This window comes from Delphinapterus leucas, chromosome 11 (genome assembly GCF_059928025.1).
Source record: "Delphinapterus leucas isolate spDelLeu-1000000601 "Yukka" chromosome 11, BTC_Dleu_Yukka2, whole genome shotgun sequence".
Taxonomy (NCBI): Eukaryota; Metazoa; Chordata; class Mammalia; order Artiodactyla; family Monodontidae; genus Delphinapterus; species Delphinapterus leucas.
This window is the reverse complement of record NC_143139.1, coordinates 75104754-75121475: the sequence shown is the minus strand read 5'-3', so window position 1 is coordinate 75121475 and position 16722 is coordinate 75104754. Positions and strand designations below refer to the sequence as shown.

At 36.0% G+C, this 16722-nt stretch overlaps 2 protein-coding genes across 13 annotated transcripts in view; one reads left to right on the top strand and one right to left on the bottom strand.

Annotated features, from left to right (window-relative positions):
- EEA1 (early endosome antigen 1) overlaps positions 1–10609 on the top strand; it is a 146049-nt gene extending 135440 nt beyond the window's left edge. For 3 of the 12 annotated variants that reach the window (XM_089921119.1, XM_022552397.3, XM_022552395.2), the window contains one exon: positions 905–4441. In XM_089921119.1, the coding sequence (XP_089777245.1) occupies positions 905–1027 (123 nt within the window). In that variant the 3' untranslated portion in view covers positions 1028–4441. The other 9 variants (XR_016395010.1, XR_016395007.1, XR_016395008.1 and 6 more) reach the window with 9 other exon arrangements.
- PLEKHG7 (pleckstrin homology and RhoGEF domain containing G7) overlaps positions 2023–16722 on the bottom strand; it is an 86090-nt gene continuing 71390 nt past the window's right edge. Inside the window, 4 exon segments of the mRNA XM_089921120.1 lie at positions 2023–7418; positions 8406–8503; positions 13679–13832; positions 15761–15840. Of these exon segments, the coding sequence (XP_089777246.1) occupies positions 7311–7418; positions 8406–8503; positions 13679–13832; positions 15761–15840 (440 nt within the window). The 3' untranslated portion in view covers positions 2023–7310.

Genomic DNA, 16722 nt, shown 5'->3' with positions numbered 1-16722 from the left:
TTGATTTTATTTCTCAGTGACAATGTTTTAACCATCGAAATTGTCCTGCATTTGACAGATTTTAAAAGTTTTGCCATTTATTAACTTTAATTTACAACTACATAGAATTAAGTTTCATGAAATCTTGTTTCTGGTTAGTGTATGTGTCTCAATTTTAGTTTTAAATTCAGTTATTACCTTCCTACTGAGTTACTCTCTTGGATAATCATTTTCTGAACCAGTGCATCAGTATTAAACTCATGTTTTAGTCATCATAGGGTTCTCTTAAAGGAAAAAAAGCAGAGATAAAAAAATGACTTTAGGTCTTCCCTGGTGGCACAGTGGTTGAGAGTCCGCCTGCCAATGCAGGGGACACGGGTTCATGCCCCGGTCCGGGACGATCCCACATGCCGTGGAGCGGCTGGGCCCATGAGCCATGGCCGCTGAGCCTGCGCATCTGGAGCCTGTGCTCCGCAATGGGAGAGGCCACAACAGTGAGAGGCCCACATACTGCAAAAAAAAAAAAAAAAAAAAATCATTTTAAATAATGCCATTATGTGATGTTTCAAGTTTATATTCCTATTGAAGAAATTATGCCTGAAACATTTTGTAAATAGGAATAATTTTTCACCTGATAGAAGTGCTTTATTAAGCACTTTATTAAGGCATTAAAATGCCTCCTAAGGTTCTTCTGAGAATTCCAAGATAAATTCCATATTAAATGTTTAGTACAGTATCTAATTAAATAGGAAGCATTCAAATTAACTAAGGGATTAAATCGACATACTGAGATTTTATATTATTAAATACTAATCACTTGAAAGTTAGTATACCTTCACAGTGAAGTTTGCTGTATTCTTGTAGTCTCATAATACTTTTGGTATAGTTTTTATGCTTAAAAATGTTTAATTTTTGTCATTTACAGCATCACTGCAGACAATGTGGAAATATCTTCTGTGCTGAGTGTTCAGCCAAAAATGCCTTAACTCCTTCTTCCAAGAAGCCTGTTCGTGTCTGTGATGCATGTTTCAATGACTTGCAAGGATAATGGGTTATCGCAACTTCAGAGTAATGTTACACTAACATTAGATTTTTAATAATACACTTAATAGATATCTTGGACTACTACTATTCGGTTTGGACAGTGGTTGCAATACTAAACCAAATTAGAATTCATATATTTTGGAATGTTATCAAGTAAAACTCTTCTATTTTTGTGAGACTCGAGCCCATCTTTCATTACTTTTTTCCATTTACTCCGGAATAGCTTTCATGCCAAGTTTAGAAGTAGCCAATGAAATGTAAATAAATTTTGGATGGAAATAAATTTTGGACGGAAAATAGCAATGTATTTTTTTAAATATAATTTCATTGTTCAGAAGTGACATGAATGCTCTTCCATAGCTTACTTCTTTCTCCCACATTTAGTATCAAGAAATGTACATGGGTGATGTTACCATATCAGATATGTTGCACAATAACACATTAATTATATTAAATATTCTCATTGTGAAATGCATAGAACTATAAAGCTTTTTTTCCCTTATACACAGGTCCATAGCTCAGTTGCATTGTTATGTTACAAATTTACTACTCAAGTGTTCCAAATACAGATTATATTTAAATATTAATTATGAATTCAAACATGGTTTTTATTTTAACAATATTGATTAAATTCTCTTGGGTGGATTTTATGAAAACCTCTGGAAAATTAATTTGCTTATTTTATGGTTATCCTTGGGTTGTATTTTAAAGATTAGGGTTAATTTTTCTTTTTGTCTTTTTCTATCTCATTTTTAAACTCCCACGTAGTCTTAAGAATCCTACAAAACTTCCCACCCTCATCCCCAGTTGGAAGGTGAATAAAAGAAGTTGTATAATGGTCGTATTCTCTGTTTAAGTGGGAAGTCTTCTGAGATTAGCCTTCATTTTATATCCTCATTTTGTCTCTCCAGCATCCTCAAGAATCTGAATTTGCTTTTTTAATGGATCTGCCTTTTTCAAGGTAATTTGGTTTAACCTTCTCAAGCATAGCTCAGCGTCACTGTAATTGTTTTATAGATTTTGCATCTTAAAGCTAGTAACTGATATTGCTATAGTCTTATCTGTGAAAACAAATACAAAATGGTAAGGAGACATTAAATATTCTGCTTTATATTTTCTGCTTTATATTCTCTTCTTACCTAATAGGGAAGAACTTTTTAAAGTTTTAAATTTGACTTAAATTTTAAAAGGTTCTGAATTTGGGGTTCCATATCAGCTAGGTATCTGTTTACTCTGCAAAAATAATGCTATGAAATTACCTTGAAATAACAGTTGGATAATAGAGTATCGCCAAAAACAGATGTATTTAGGAATCCCCAAATTATAACTAGAACTGAAACAGACTGGCAAATTGAGGGTAATTAAAAATTAGCTTATTTGGATGCTGAAAATGGAATTGAACTTTATCAGTCTTATTAATTTGGAAAATTGGAGAACATCTGAAGAGAGAACTCATTAATATTGGTTTATTACTCTAAGAAGAAAGTAAAGCTATATATTCATTCAGTGCAATCATTTGGTAATAGGGAAGGATGGGAGCTAATATTTCATTTACAATACATAGTTTATAATGTACACTTGCTTTCAAATATCATGCTGAAATTATGTTTATGCTCTTCCTATAATGTGTACAAACAAAGAGATTATTCATTTAATTATTTAAAAAACCCATTTAAGTAAACTCTGTTGTCAGTAGCTACTAAGGACCCTGATTGAGTCCCTGGACTCGGATAAACATATGTCCTTGAGCGTATAGAACGAAGAAATACAGTGGATCTTTATTAAAAATAAGTTGGATAATAAAAATTGAGCTAAAATTACTTATGCATTTTCATATAAATTCTTTCAAATAGTCTTAATTCTACACTTATAAGTAAATTAATAAGCATGTTGGAAACATTCACAGCACCATTGTTATTACTTTTTTATGATATGAAACTTTACAGGAATTCTTCTGGCTTAGAATATTTGTTCACTCATCTCCCAGTTGGGTGCACTGAAGGCCTATCCCTGTCTTGTCCCCCCACCCACATATTCATAAAAAATTGTGGGGACAACAAATATAACTATATGTATTTGAGTGATTTTCTACTTTTCATCTAGCTAATCTCACTTCCTAGGCCCCAAATAATTAGGCTATTATATTTAGAAATGAAACAATATTTTGCTATTAATCTCACCAATAAGGTGTTTTGGAAACAAAAATTAAACGGTTTTCTGTTTCTTTTAATTAAAAAGTCATCTTCTGAGTGCTTACTGGTTCGACATTTTAGATGTCTGCTGGTACTATTTGTCAGTGATTTAGAGCTGGCACGTATGGAGTCCCAGCTCTCAGCTCTAATGCAAAGCCTATTGGCATCACCTGTTAGTAAATTCTAAACCCAAGCACAGAAACGTGAGTTAAAATCAAGTCTTGCTGGGTTAATGTACACTAAACTACACCTACACCTACAGAATTTTTAGTAGAAAGAAGACAAAGCTGCTGGTATAGGATTTGTTTATTTTGAAGAAAAGAGGGAAACAAACACAACCACCTCAATGCAGTGTGTAATTTTGTTCAACTACCTCTTAATGTGGAATTAGCTAGTTTAATAGTTTCTTCACAGTAGTGTTGCATAGTAACTGCCAAATTTGTTAGTTCCCCATCTCTCTTGAAGAGGCTTTATTATTTTATAGTTTTGGGAACTTTAAAGCCACTTTTTTTTAACCTTGCATTTGCATAAAGATGTTTAGCTTTTAAGTGGAAAGCAAATTATGATCATATATTTTGATATTCATGACCTATTTGACTATAGCAGTTTTTTTTAAATGCACTTTGGCTATGAAACCATGGATGATTTGATCCATAAAATTTAAACGTGCCATCAATTTAGTATTCCTAGACAAGAGCTTGATGAATGGTATTCTGTAATTATATAATGTACCACACATTATTGTCTTAATTGCCCTTTGCCTGAATTTTAATGATCAGTTATTGCAAATGTGAATACTGTGCATAAACTTACTAAATTTATGTAAAATTGTATAAAGCAGAATTGGAAATAGCTAGGTCCTCTCCCTGTAGAAATAGTGAATTTACTGTAACATGATGCAGTTATGTATATGACATTCTGTACTTCTTGAACTGGATCATATATTCATAACTTCTGTAGATACTTTTGCATGAATATTTTGTTTAGTTTTTGGATTCATTGTATTGTTTACTTGTGATCATGTAGTTGTGCCTTATGTGTGAGAGAGTTTAGCTCAGTAAATACTGTGGTTTCTAAACTCAGTGAGTGGAAGGTTATTGATTATAAATGTAACTGATAAATTATATAACATTTGAATCTGTATAAAGAACAATGGAAGAATCCTTTATTGAACTGTTGCTTTTTTAAAAAATATGCTAAAGATATTAAAAATAATTTCTAGTATATTCTGTGACTAAATTATTTTGTCTATTTAAAAGATTAGCCATTTTACATTAATTTATTTACAGATTTAGAACTTTGCACTTGGATATAGACAATGGGTGTGCTTTATTATTTTAAATTAATTTTTATTGGGGTATAGTTGCTTTACAATGTTGTGTTAGTTTCTAGTGTACAGCAAAGTGAATCAGCTATACGTATACATATATCCCCTTTTGGGATTTTCTTCCCATTTAGGTCACCACAGAGCACTGAATAGAGTTCCCTGTGCTATACAGTAGGTTCTCAGTTAGTTATCTATTTTATAGATAGTATTAATAGTGTATCTATTTTATAGATAGTATTAATAGTGTATATATATATGTCAAGCCCAACCTCACAATGGGTGTGCTTTAATGTTCAACTAAGAATAGTAATTAAGTTCATATTTCAAGAGAAATTACTAATGCTATTTTGTTCGAGACAGCCCCTTTTCATTTCATTATTGAGAAAAATTAGCAAAACTAAAAAATATTAAACAATATTAATCTCTTCTTTCATTGTACATTTAATACCCAGGTGACCATTTAAAGGCTCAATGTACCATTGCTTTTTACTGATTTTTTTTCCCCTGGGAACCAAAGTTCCAGAAGTGATTTTTCATTTTACTCTGTGTTTCCCTCTGAAGACAATAACATGTATATATCCTCAAGCACTTAATATATTATATATTAGATATGCTCTTTTGTGAGCTTTATAGAATTTCACTTTAAATACATAGTATATTAAGTTTTATCTTATTGTGGTAAGAACAGTTAACATGAGATCTACCCTCTTGACAACTCTTGTAAAAGTGTACAGTACAGCAGATCTCCCGAGCTTACTCATTTTGCTTAACTGAAACTTTATGCCCATTGATTAGTAACTCCCCATTTCCCCCTACCCCCAGCCTCTGGCAACTACCATTCCACTCTTTTTGATTCTATGAATTTGAGTATTTTAGAAATCTCATATAAGTGGAATCATGCAGTATTTGTCTTTCTGTGACTGACTTATTTCCCTTAGCATAATGTCCTCAAGGTTCATCTATGTTGTTTCATATTGCAGAAGTTCCTTCTTTTTCAAGGCTGAATAGAATTCCATTGTATGTACGTACCAGAGTTTCTTTATCCACTCATCTGTTGGTGAACATTGTTTTTTCCATATCTTGGCTATTGTGACTAGTGCTGCAGTGAATACAGAAGTGCTAATATTTCTTTGTATATTGAATATTTTAAAGCTGTTTTACATCTTAACTAATTTACATGTTAATTTAGTCAATCTTTTTCTCCCTTTAATGAGATTTAAGGGAGAAAATAGTTTTATACATATAAACAAATATATGTTTACTGGACTCAGACTAAAAGGAATCTTGGGAGATCACCTAGTCCATTGCCCTTTTCCTAAGTTGGCTGATATCTAGAAATCCTTGCAAGACAATTGTTAATTTTTTTCTAAAAAAATACATATTTTTCATCTCTAAGAACTCACTTGAAATTTGTTCTCCTGTACTTTGCCTTTTTTTCTCATTTATTCTTAGGCATTGACCATAGTTACTGCCTTCCTGATTTTCCTTTCATTTTCACTTACTCCTAATAAATATGACATTATTATACATGGGCTGTGACCCTCCATTCTAATGGTGCTTGGCCCTTGAAAATAACTGTTATGCCGCACTTGTCTATACTGCCTGGTTTATATGGTGAAATCACATTTTTCTCAAAGAATTAACTGCATGTGACTTCCCCAAGCATCATCCTTTCTATCCCATTCTCCAGCTTAAGGAGATCAGTTAAGGTATAATTTGTCTTGCAGTCCAAGTTGATAAATTTACTACTTCCATTTTGGAAGCTGCAAAAGGTATCATGTCTGAAATTGAAATCTGTGGATTTCCTTTTGATATAATCTGACTATAAGAACTAGTTCCTTACATGCAGTTAATAGTATATTCCACCATGATAATAGTTCAAGCTCTCTTTCTTAAGAAATTCTAATGATGTTTCAAGTCCTGCCAAATAAGACGAAGTAACTGTACTGTGCTCTCACTCTCTCTCTCTCTCTCTCTCTCTCACACACACACACACACACACTCAAAACCAGAAAGAAGTTTTATGACAAATTCCACTGTTCTTCAAAAAGTGAGATTTAGAGAAAGATATCCTACTATTTCTATGAAATTTCCCAAGTAAAACTGTTAACTGGTGAAACTGGAACAGATATTTGCTTTTTCTTTCTTAAAACAATGGAATTTAGTCTTTGGGATTTTCTCCTTCCATGTTAAGAGTTATATAAAGTATACCTGAGATAAATAAACTGTTGGTGACTAGGAATTTAAAAACTGCTACTAAGATGGAGACCTTATTATTCATTGCTTAGTATGTTAAAAGAGCAATCAAGCTTTGTATGAGGTAGGGCTGTAGAGCAGTAAGGCTGATTTATAAGTCATGTAGGAAACTTGGTTTCATTACAGATATACACAAAGTAAGATGCTAGAATTCATATCAGATGCAAGCAGTGGGCATTGTTTTCCTCCTGATGATACTGCATTTACCTGATTATTCACCTTTTACGAATTATAATAGCATCATACTTCCCTCACCCCTCTTGCAAGCCTGACTGAAGCATTATAACGTAGTCTGGATATCAGCATGTATACACTTACCAAGAAATTCCTTCTGGTTCAAATTTGTTGCAGCCATTATTACTCTACGCTGAGGAATTTCCTAGCTTAAATTCTGGAACTTCTTTAAAATACACATTTTCTTTTAGCTCATCACTAGGTAAGTGTTACAAGTTTGAATGAAAGAATACCTTAATCCCCAATGTGTAAAAAGGTGTGCCACTTGTTTTGGGTCCTTAAATTTCCGAGGATTTTGCAGGCAAAGTGAATATGGACATCTTCTTGGTTTCCTGACTCTTGGTGAAGCAAGAGATTGCTGCTGTTAATTGTGCAATCCATGTTTTCTGTTAAGAAAGAAAAAATATATAGAGAGAAGAGAATGTTAAATTTCCCACATATTTGGATTAATGTTTTCCTTTGTATTTGTTGACGTGCTCTTTAAAACACTTGCCTATGTTTCCCATTTTCTTTCTTAAATCGAATATATCATAAATATCTCTAATCACATATGAAAATGCAAATGGATTAGATGAATATGGTATGCAAGTTGGATAAACAATTGTGAGTAATCAAGAAACCATAATAGTCAATGACGACTAATTACAAAGATGAATACTGGGAATATAAGTAGTTTGAAAGCTGAATTTCTTGAATTTCCACTTTGTGTAGAAACAGAAGTTCTTAATCAGTGGCATAACCTGAAAAACAGACTGAGGGAGGAAACTGACTCCTTGAAAATAATGTAGTCTTCCATTAATTGTCTGGCCACATTGCTGCCCTGATGAAAGCCTACCAGGGGAAAGAAAAAAATGGAGACTTCTAAGATAAAGAAACTAGAGTCAGATAGGCAGCTGCTCTTCGGCTCCATAGCTGTAAAAACAGTAGCATAGTTTCAAAGGGTGAAGAGAAGACTTGACACAGTTCATTTCTGCAGGAGCCCCTCACTTAAGCTGGCATCATACTGTGTGCATACTGGGGCTTTGGAAATTGATTGGAGCATCTTAAAAATCAAGCATGCAATCCAAAGCAGTTCTTCCCCCATTTCCTACAGACCTCCCAGAAGTCAGAGGCAGCTCTTGAGCTTCTGCCACAGGAAAAAATGAGGGAGGCTGTGTCAACACTAGGGATGTAAGAAGATGGTCAGTTCTGAGGTTTCTGAGCCTGGTATGGTCTAGATATTCATATCCTTCCCCTCCTTCCAACCTCCCCCCTTCCCAAAGCAGGAGAGGAAAATACACAAAACTTTCCATTCACTGTTCCTTAATGAGCTTGGGGTGAGATTTTTTTCCTTAAGTCTGAAGAATCAAAACCTACAAAATTGAAATACATACCTTGATGTTTTCTGTTTGGGCTTGTAATAAGAATGCTGCTATACACTGTCGATAGCTGTTTTCATGTTGTATGAGGAAAGAATTTCTCAGCCCAAAGACTAGAAAAAGATTAAAGACAAAAAGCCAAAGCATTTAATATGAAATCCAGTTCCTCAGTACAAGAACCTGGATTTTTGTTTGTTTATTAATGAGTGTGGGAGGTTTATGTCGATTAAAAAAGAATCTGATTCCAAGACCAAGACTTTACTGCTATGTCCAAAGAGAGACCACTTAAATATGAAAAGCTTTTCTTCCTTAGCCAATGACTTCTGGGGCTTGAGGAAATGCATTTATGGCTTAAGTGATGGAAAATGTATTCCTTCCCAAGGAAAAAGCTTAGCATAATAGGTAGATTTTGTGTGTGTAAAATATAGATAATACAAATATGAAAAATAATACAATCATTGTTTCTTTGACCTCCACCACTCCTTTTAAAAATGTTTTATTTTTGTACTTAAAGGGAAGTCACATCAAAACAACAGTTAAGCAAGTTAAGATGTAGCAAAAATACAAAACCACCTGAATGCTTCACAGCAGTCCAAGAAAAGCCAAAAAAACAGACTCAAAATCCAACATCCACCAAATTATGTGAAATGTAAAACAAAACAAAAAATGTTGGCATGGTTTCTGTGTTTGAAAAGAAACAGTCTGTTCTGTCATTTCCTAGCTGGTCTCTTAAAGAAATGATAGGAGATACTGGGAGAGCAGATTTTCCTCTTTTTATACAGCTGGAGCTCTTAAAATGAAAGCTTCTTCCTTGAATTATTTATACAGCACCAGGAATAAAATTTTGCAGCCTATACATTCTTTCTACAGTCAATTTATGTTCAGGAACAAACAAAACCAAACCAGGGCTGGCTCTGGGTCAAAACAAGTACTTCAGAGAGGAGGAGGAGAACACTGACTCTTCCTGGATGACCATTAAGCTGATGCTTGCTCACACTCATTATTTCTGTTCCTTGAAGTTTGTGTTTTGTTTTGTTTTGTTTTTGCGGTACACAGGCCTCTCACTGCTGTGGCCTCTCCCGTTGTGGAGCACAGGCTCTGGACGTGCAGGCCCAGCGGCCATGGCTCACGGGCCTAGCCGCTCCGCGGCATGTGGGATCCTCCTGGACTGGAGCATGAACCCGTGTCCCCCGCATCGGCAGGCGGACTCTCAACCACTGCGCCACCAGGGAAGCCCAGTTTGTGGGTTTAATTCAGACTCACTGAGGCAAGTTGGGCCTCATTTCAGAATCAAAGCAAACGTGAGACTTTTATTTTCTTAACTGCAAGAACTACTTCACTATTACAGATTGTAATAGACTAAACCTCATAATTCCTAAATTCTACCACAACAAAGCCTGTCAAGGTCATGAAATTCTGTCCAGCTTCTCTGGGGTGAGAGGACTTAAACCTATTAAAATGACTTTCTGGAAAAAAGATCTGGCTGTTTTTGTTTTACTCCCTGATTTTTCTCTTTATAAATTCCCTGTAGTAAGTGAGGCTTTAAAGATCAGGTTGTTGTTCTTGGCTGGATTTCAGATTCTATGTTCCTCAAAATTGTAACTGTAGTTCTCAGTTATTTAAGGTATCCCTCATCTGTTTAGTTTGTAATATGGCTACTAAGGGCTTAATAAACAAAAGGACCTGGTATGGCTAGGCTTAGAAAATAAAATAAGGAGATAATAAATGGTCAGGAATAGCTTTTTTCTCTCTGATGTTCTAATATAATGATTAACAATTAATAGTTGACATCATTTATTCAGCACCTACTATGTACTAGGCACAGTGCTATGTATTTTTTTCCTTTTTGTGTCATTTAAACCACACAGCAACTGTATAAGATAGGTCAACTAACTCCAAATAGCCAAAACAATCTTAAGAAAGAAGAATGGAGCTGGGGGGATCACACTCCCTGACTTCAGACTATACTGCAAAGCTGCAGTAGTCAAAACAGTATGGTACCAGCACAAAAACAGATACAAAGATCAATGGAACAGGATAGAAAGCCCAGAAATAAACCCAAGCACTTATGGTCAATTAACCTACGACAAAGGAGGCAAGAATATACAATGGAGAAAAGACTGTCTCTTCAATAAGTGGTGCTGGGTAAACTGGACAGCTATTGTAAAAGAATGAAATTAGAATGTTCTCTAACACCATACACAAAAATAAACTCAAAATGGATTAAAGACCTAAAAGTAAGACCAGATACTATAAAACTCCTAGAGGAAAACATAAGCAGGACACTCTCTGACATAAATTGCAGCAACATTTCTTTGGATCCATCTCCTAGAATAATGAAAACAAAAGCAAAAATTAAAAAAATGGGACCTAATTAAACTTAAAAGCTTTTGCACAGCAAAGGAAACCATAAAACAAAAAGACAACTTACAGAATAGGAGAAAATATTTGCAAATGATGTGACCGACAAGGGATTCATTTCCAAAATATACAAAGAACTTATAACACAACCCATCAAAAAATGGGCAGAAGACCTAAATAGACATTTCTCCAAAGAAGATACACAGATGGCTACAGGCACATGAAAAGATGCTCAACATCACAAATTATCAGAGAAATGCAAATAAAAACTACAATGAGATACCAGCTCACACTGGTCAGAATGGCCATTATCAAAATATCTACAAATAATAAGCTGGAGAGGGTGTGGAGAAAAGGGAATCCTCTTACACTGTTGGTGGGAATGTAAACTGGTGCAGCCACTATGGAGAACAGTATGGATGTTCATTAAAAAACTAAAAATAGCATTACCATATGATCCAGCAATCCTACTTCTGGGCATATATCTGGAAAAGACAAAAACTATGATTTGAAAAGACACATGCACCCCAGTGTTCACAGCAGCACTATTTACAGTAGCCAAGACATGGAAGCACCCTAAGTGTCCATCGACAGATGAATGGATAAGGATGATGTGGTGTGTGATGTGTGTATACACACACACACACACACACACACACACACTGGAATACTGGCCGTAAAAAAGAATGAAATAATGCCATTTACAGCAACATGGATGGACCTAGAGATTATCATATAAAGTGAAGTAAGTCTGACAGAGAAATACAAATATCATATGGTACCGCTTATATGTGGAATTTAAAAAAGGGATACAAATGAACTTATTTACAAAACAGGAATAGACTCACAGACATAGAAAACAAATTTATGGTTACCAAAGGGGAAAGGTGGGGGAGGAATAAATTAGGAATTTAGGATTAACAGGTACACACTACTATATATAAAATAAACAACAAGGACCTACTGTGTAGCACAGGGAACTAAGTTCAATATCTTGTAATAACCTATAATGGAAAACAATCTAAAAAAGAATATATATGTATGTATAACTGAATCATTTTGTTGTATACTTGGAACACTGTAAATCCACTATACTTCAATTAAAAAAAAAAAAAAGGTCAACTAATTCCCACTTACAAATAAGGGCACAGATTAGGTGAATTTTTCCAAGGTCACACAGCTTGTGAATAATATAGCCAGGATTTGAAACTAGGTCTCTGTCACTCCAAAGCACAATCTCTTCTTTTTTCACTTTACACTCTCACTCTACAGCTATTCTACCTCATGCTCTGTGTCTGAACAGTTAAAATAACCACCAGAGCAATGAGAAAAATATTTAAAAAACAGAAATGAAATGGTAGTGGCAAGTCAAAAAGTAACAAAAGATGGTGAAAGTATGGTTTTTAAAAAGGTATTGATTTTATTTAAAAAGAAAAAAAGGAATACAGGAGAAAAAACATGCATCTCCCAAGGGAATCCTGTGATGTCAGATTTCCCATAAAGTCCAGTTGGCTGGCAGGGCTGTGGCTGACCTGAGCCCATGCTGCTTCCCTCTCTTGCTTGGGGGATCTGACACCTTCCTCCACTCACATCCATTTATCATGGCAGAATCTTCTAACTATGGCCACTGTAGTAAGAAGGTTGTGCTCCTCTGAGATGCCCCCTTTTAGGCTTGCTCGGGAAAGCTCTCTGGTTTATGCAGACTTTGGCCTGTGACAGTGATTGGTCCGTGCCAAATCTAAGAGGCCTTAAGGGCTGCCCAGTTGCTTTTCAGCAAATCTTAGTAGACACAGAAAGAATAGACAAAAGAGGCAGAAGACTCTAGTTCTGGATACAGGTTTCCCCTCATTGGAGCCCTGCTGCTCTTGGGGAGAGAGTTTGCATCCATTCACGAGTTAAACATTTAAATATACAACTTACATAACTTAATGATGTGAATTTTTGCTATTATTATTATTCATTGGTGTATTCACTGTGTAATGTGGCTCTGCTGAGTACAAGCAGGTCCTGTGCTAATGACTGGTGCTCTGGGCTTGGCTGCTGGAGTGGGAACTGCAGGACATGGATGGTGCTCCCTCTTTTCCTGCTCCTCCCTTGGGACAGGAAGGCACTCCGCTCCTGCCTGGCTTTGCTGGTCTTCTAGGAGCCTGTACCCAAGAAAGAATGATGGATGATTCCTTCTGAACACTGCTGCCACCCACCCAGTACTAAGTAGGCCAGAATGTCCTTCAAGTCCCTCCGAGGCCCAGGGCTTTCCTGACAGGATTTATTGATCTTTCATTGCTCTGAGAGCTCCATCTTTGTAACTCCAGGGCACTTACAGAGTGCCTGGTTCACAGGAGACGCTCAGGAAATGCTTGAAAAATAAAAATATACATTTCTGATCTATACACATGATGTATATGTGTATATGTATGTACATGTACATATTTATATATTTATTTCTGGCATTTTTCTATAGAGCAATTGCAATAAAACATCTTAGGCTTGCATAGCATGTCATGGTTTACCAGTGCTTTAACAATAGCAATAGTACTAAAAATGGTTAACAGAATAACAATCCTAATAATAGCTATCATTTATTGAGTGCTTTACCTGCATTATTTCATTTAATTCTCATGACAGCTCACTGGGGTAGATATTATCCTGATTTTACCAAGATGAATCTGTGGCTTAGAAAATTTAAGTACCTTCACACAGGGTCACACAGCTAGCAAGTGGCAGAGCTGGGTCATCCAAACATTGGAAGCAAGTCCAATACTCTTTCCATAAGTAGCCTGTAGAGTGAGTGATATTTAGCTACACAGGAACCCAGTATTATCTTTCATGAAGATTTAAATTAGATTCATGTCGTGTTACCAAAAAAGGCCAACATAAAACTCTGGGATAGCAAACAGATGAGCTGAATGATGAAAATAGACACATACCTGACATGTGGAGTGGATCGAGACCTCTGACAACCAATCTGTCTAGTGGAATGGGCTGATCGAGTACCATACATGAACCACCTTCTTTGATTACTGTTTGTAGCTCAGGAATAAGTGAAGGGCACGTTAAACCTGGGTCTGAGCCTCCAAGTTTCTAAAATTAAGGAGGAAAATAATGCAATAAGTAGGAAGTAAATATTGATGCACATACTTCAGGTACATCCTTAAGTAAACTGATTTTTAGAAACAATTGCTTGAAATCCAGCTTACTATTCTTTCTGGGTCTCGAAAAGCATTTCCCAAAGTACACAGTGATTTAAAGCATAGTGTTTCTGATCCCCAAGTTTAATTACCTGAATAAATAACAGTGTAATTTCATAGCTGGGAAACATTTAAATCATTATCACATCAATGGGAAGATCTTCATTTACAGTAGTATCCCTCTGTGGTACTGAGTTAAATGAACAAGAAAGAGAAGCCTCATGTTGGCCAACTCTGTCCATGGGATCTTATACTAAAATCTAAATAAATAAATTCCATGCTCTATGATTTGTAAATAACTGAAATTGTTTTGAATATATAAAATACTGAATTTTTTAAAAAAGGGTGTCAGAGATTGGGATGTACGTGAAGTAATTTGTGCATTAAATAGCGAAGAGAAATTTAAAACATAACATTCCTTATTTCTTCTTCCAAAAAAATAAATGAAACCTGGTGTCTTCTCCGGGTGGTTCTCTCAGATTTATCAGACGGAAGAATTTAAAGAGGAATTTTAAACAGATAACATTACTTATTTTGGAATCAAGTTGTGAAGCATGAAACCAGAACATTATCTTATAATATGGCCAATAATGGGCTGCCACTAGTTCATGGCTCTGATTTGTGCCATTATGTAAAGAGAAGGTAAGCTGTGCTTAACGTCAGGTTTTAGAAGGGGACAGAGATTTTTCAGAGCTTGTCTGTCAGACATGCTAGCCTGGGTAGCTGAAAATAAGAGGCCATCCAAGTCTCAAAACTGTGACTTAGTATTCTCCAACACCCATTCCCCCCTCAACCACTGATCAACTATGCACGGATTAATGGGTGTCTATTTTATTGCTTAAAGACACTTAAATTATTTAGCTCAACTAACCAACATGCCATCTAAAAGCTTAGGTTATTAAAAGATCTGAGAGATCTAGTCTCATAATCTTACATCTGTGTAAGGCTAGTCGTTTCGTAAAGAAGTGAGTGGGTTAGAACAACATTAGTTATCTCCAACAGCCAAAAACATACTGCAGATCCTCTTCCCATCTCTAAGGGCAGGTGTCTGAGAGCTGTAGAGGAGGCCTCTTCCTGAAAGCACTCACACACACAGTCAGGGAAACTGTGAAATGGGACATTAGATAGAAAGCCTTTGGTGGACCATGAGACCCATGGCTTAACAGGGAGTAACAACAGTAATGGTAACCATTAATACTTAAGGGAGAAATCCCTATTCTTAGAAGGGATTTTGTGGCTCTAGCCCCTGGTGACTCGTTTTTTTCCTGTGATGCCAACTGTACGTTTGTTTGGCTTCTGCAGTTCTTAATTATAGGCAGACACTGAGAGACCAGGGCTCCTTCCCACCTGCAGCCCCCAAAGCATCATTTCTCAGGAAGAACGTGAGAAGGGGTGGTGGATATCACCTCAGCACTTGGCAGCAGACAGTTTAGAGAGGCCCCTGCTCTGGCAGCTTTTGTTGTGGTAGTCAATTTGGATGAGGAAAAGGCGGATATGGACAAAAGTATCTTAATTTTATTTGCTGAGGCAGGCCAGGCATAAAGTCCTGTGGCTTCTGGGACTCTCCTCTAAAGTATACAGACTAAGTCATTCTAAAAATATACACACCCTTTGACATCCTTAAGAAATGGGACTTGCTTTTGTTACTGTTTTCAGTCTAGCACTCTACGATGGAAAAAGCCAGTATTTTAAAATGCCTCCATTTTTTAGAGGGTAAAGTCCGATCTGATGTATAAGAAACTTTTCTCTTTTTAACTCAACTTATTCAGAAATATTTCTAAACTCATTTAGCAGAATTATTGAGAGACAACAGCATTTTACCTTTTTGTTGCGCTTAGTTTTCGTAACTAAGAGGAAATCATCAAAGAGAAACAGATAAACATCTAGGAATCTTGTGCTTTCTGAGGAAAGAAAGAAGATGAAATTGGGGCTGGAAACAGTAAGCAGAGTTTTTTTTTTCTTTCCTTTTAAATCAAAGAATCCCTTAGAAAACAACACAGGCCAGGGATCAGGGCACACGAGGCTTGCAGCTCAGGGGGCTACAATCACGTGGGTCAGAAAACTGCATTATGGTTGAATTGATTTCTCCCCAAGGCAGGGACTTGATGTGAGCCCACCCTTCCAACTTTAAAGACAATGTATTTGTAAGGCATTTCATGTGGATCTAAGGTTACCTGGATGATATTTGTCGTGGTTTCAGCTAAGCCTAGGACACATCTATTGACTAACAGAACTCCAGCATTTTGGCCTCTTGACTCATCTGTGTGGTCATTGGCAAAGGTATACATTACCAGAAAAAAAGGCACTTTGTCATAGCTGTGGGCTGAATTGCATCTCCCCCAAATTCTATGTGGAAGCCCCTACCCCCCTCCCCACTGTGTATTTGGAATAAGGAAATAATTAAGATTAAATGAAAGCTTAAGGGAGGACCCCTGATCTGACAGGGTGAATGTCATCCCCAGAGCATGCGCTCTCCCTCTCTCGCTCTCTCTCTGCCACGTGTGGACACTGAGAAAGCTGGAAAGAGAGCTTTCACCAGAAACTGAATCAGCTGGCAACTTGACCTTGAACTTCCAGCCTCCAGAACTGTGAGAAATAAATGTCTGTTGTTTAAGCCACCCAGTCTGTGGTATTCTGTTATGGCAGCCCTAGCTGATTAAGACAGTCACTAAAACAATTTGTTTCTTAAGTTTTACAATGTGTCTATACAAGCATTAAATAATCTTCATGAAGCTTTATATTTACAAGTATATTTCTGATATCACTTTTGATAATAACTGAAG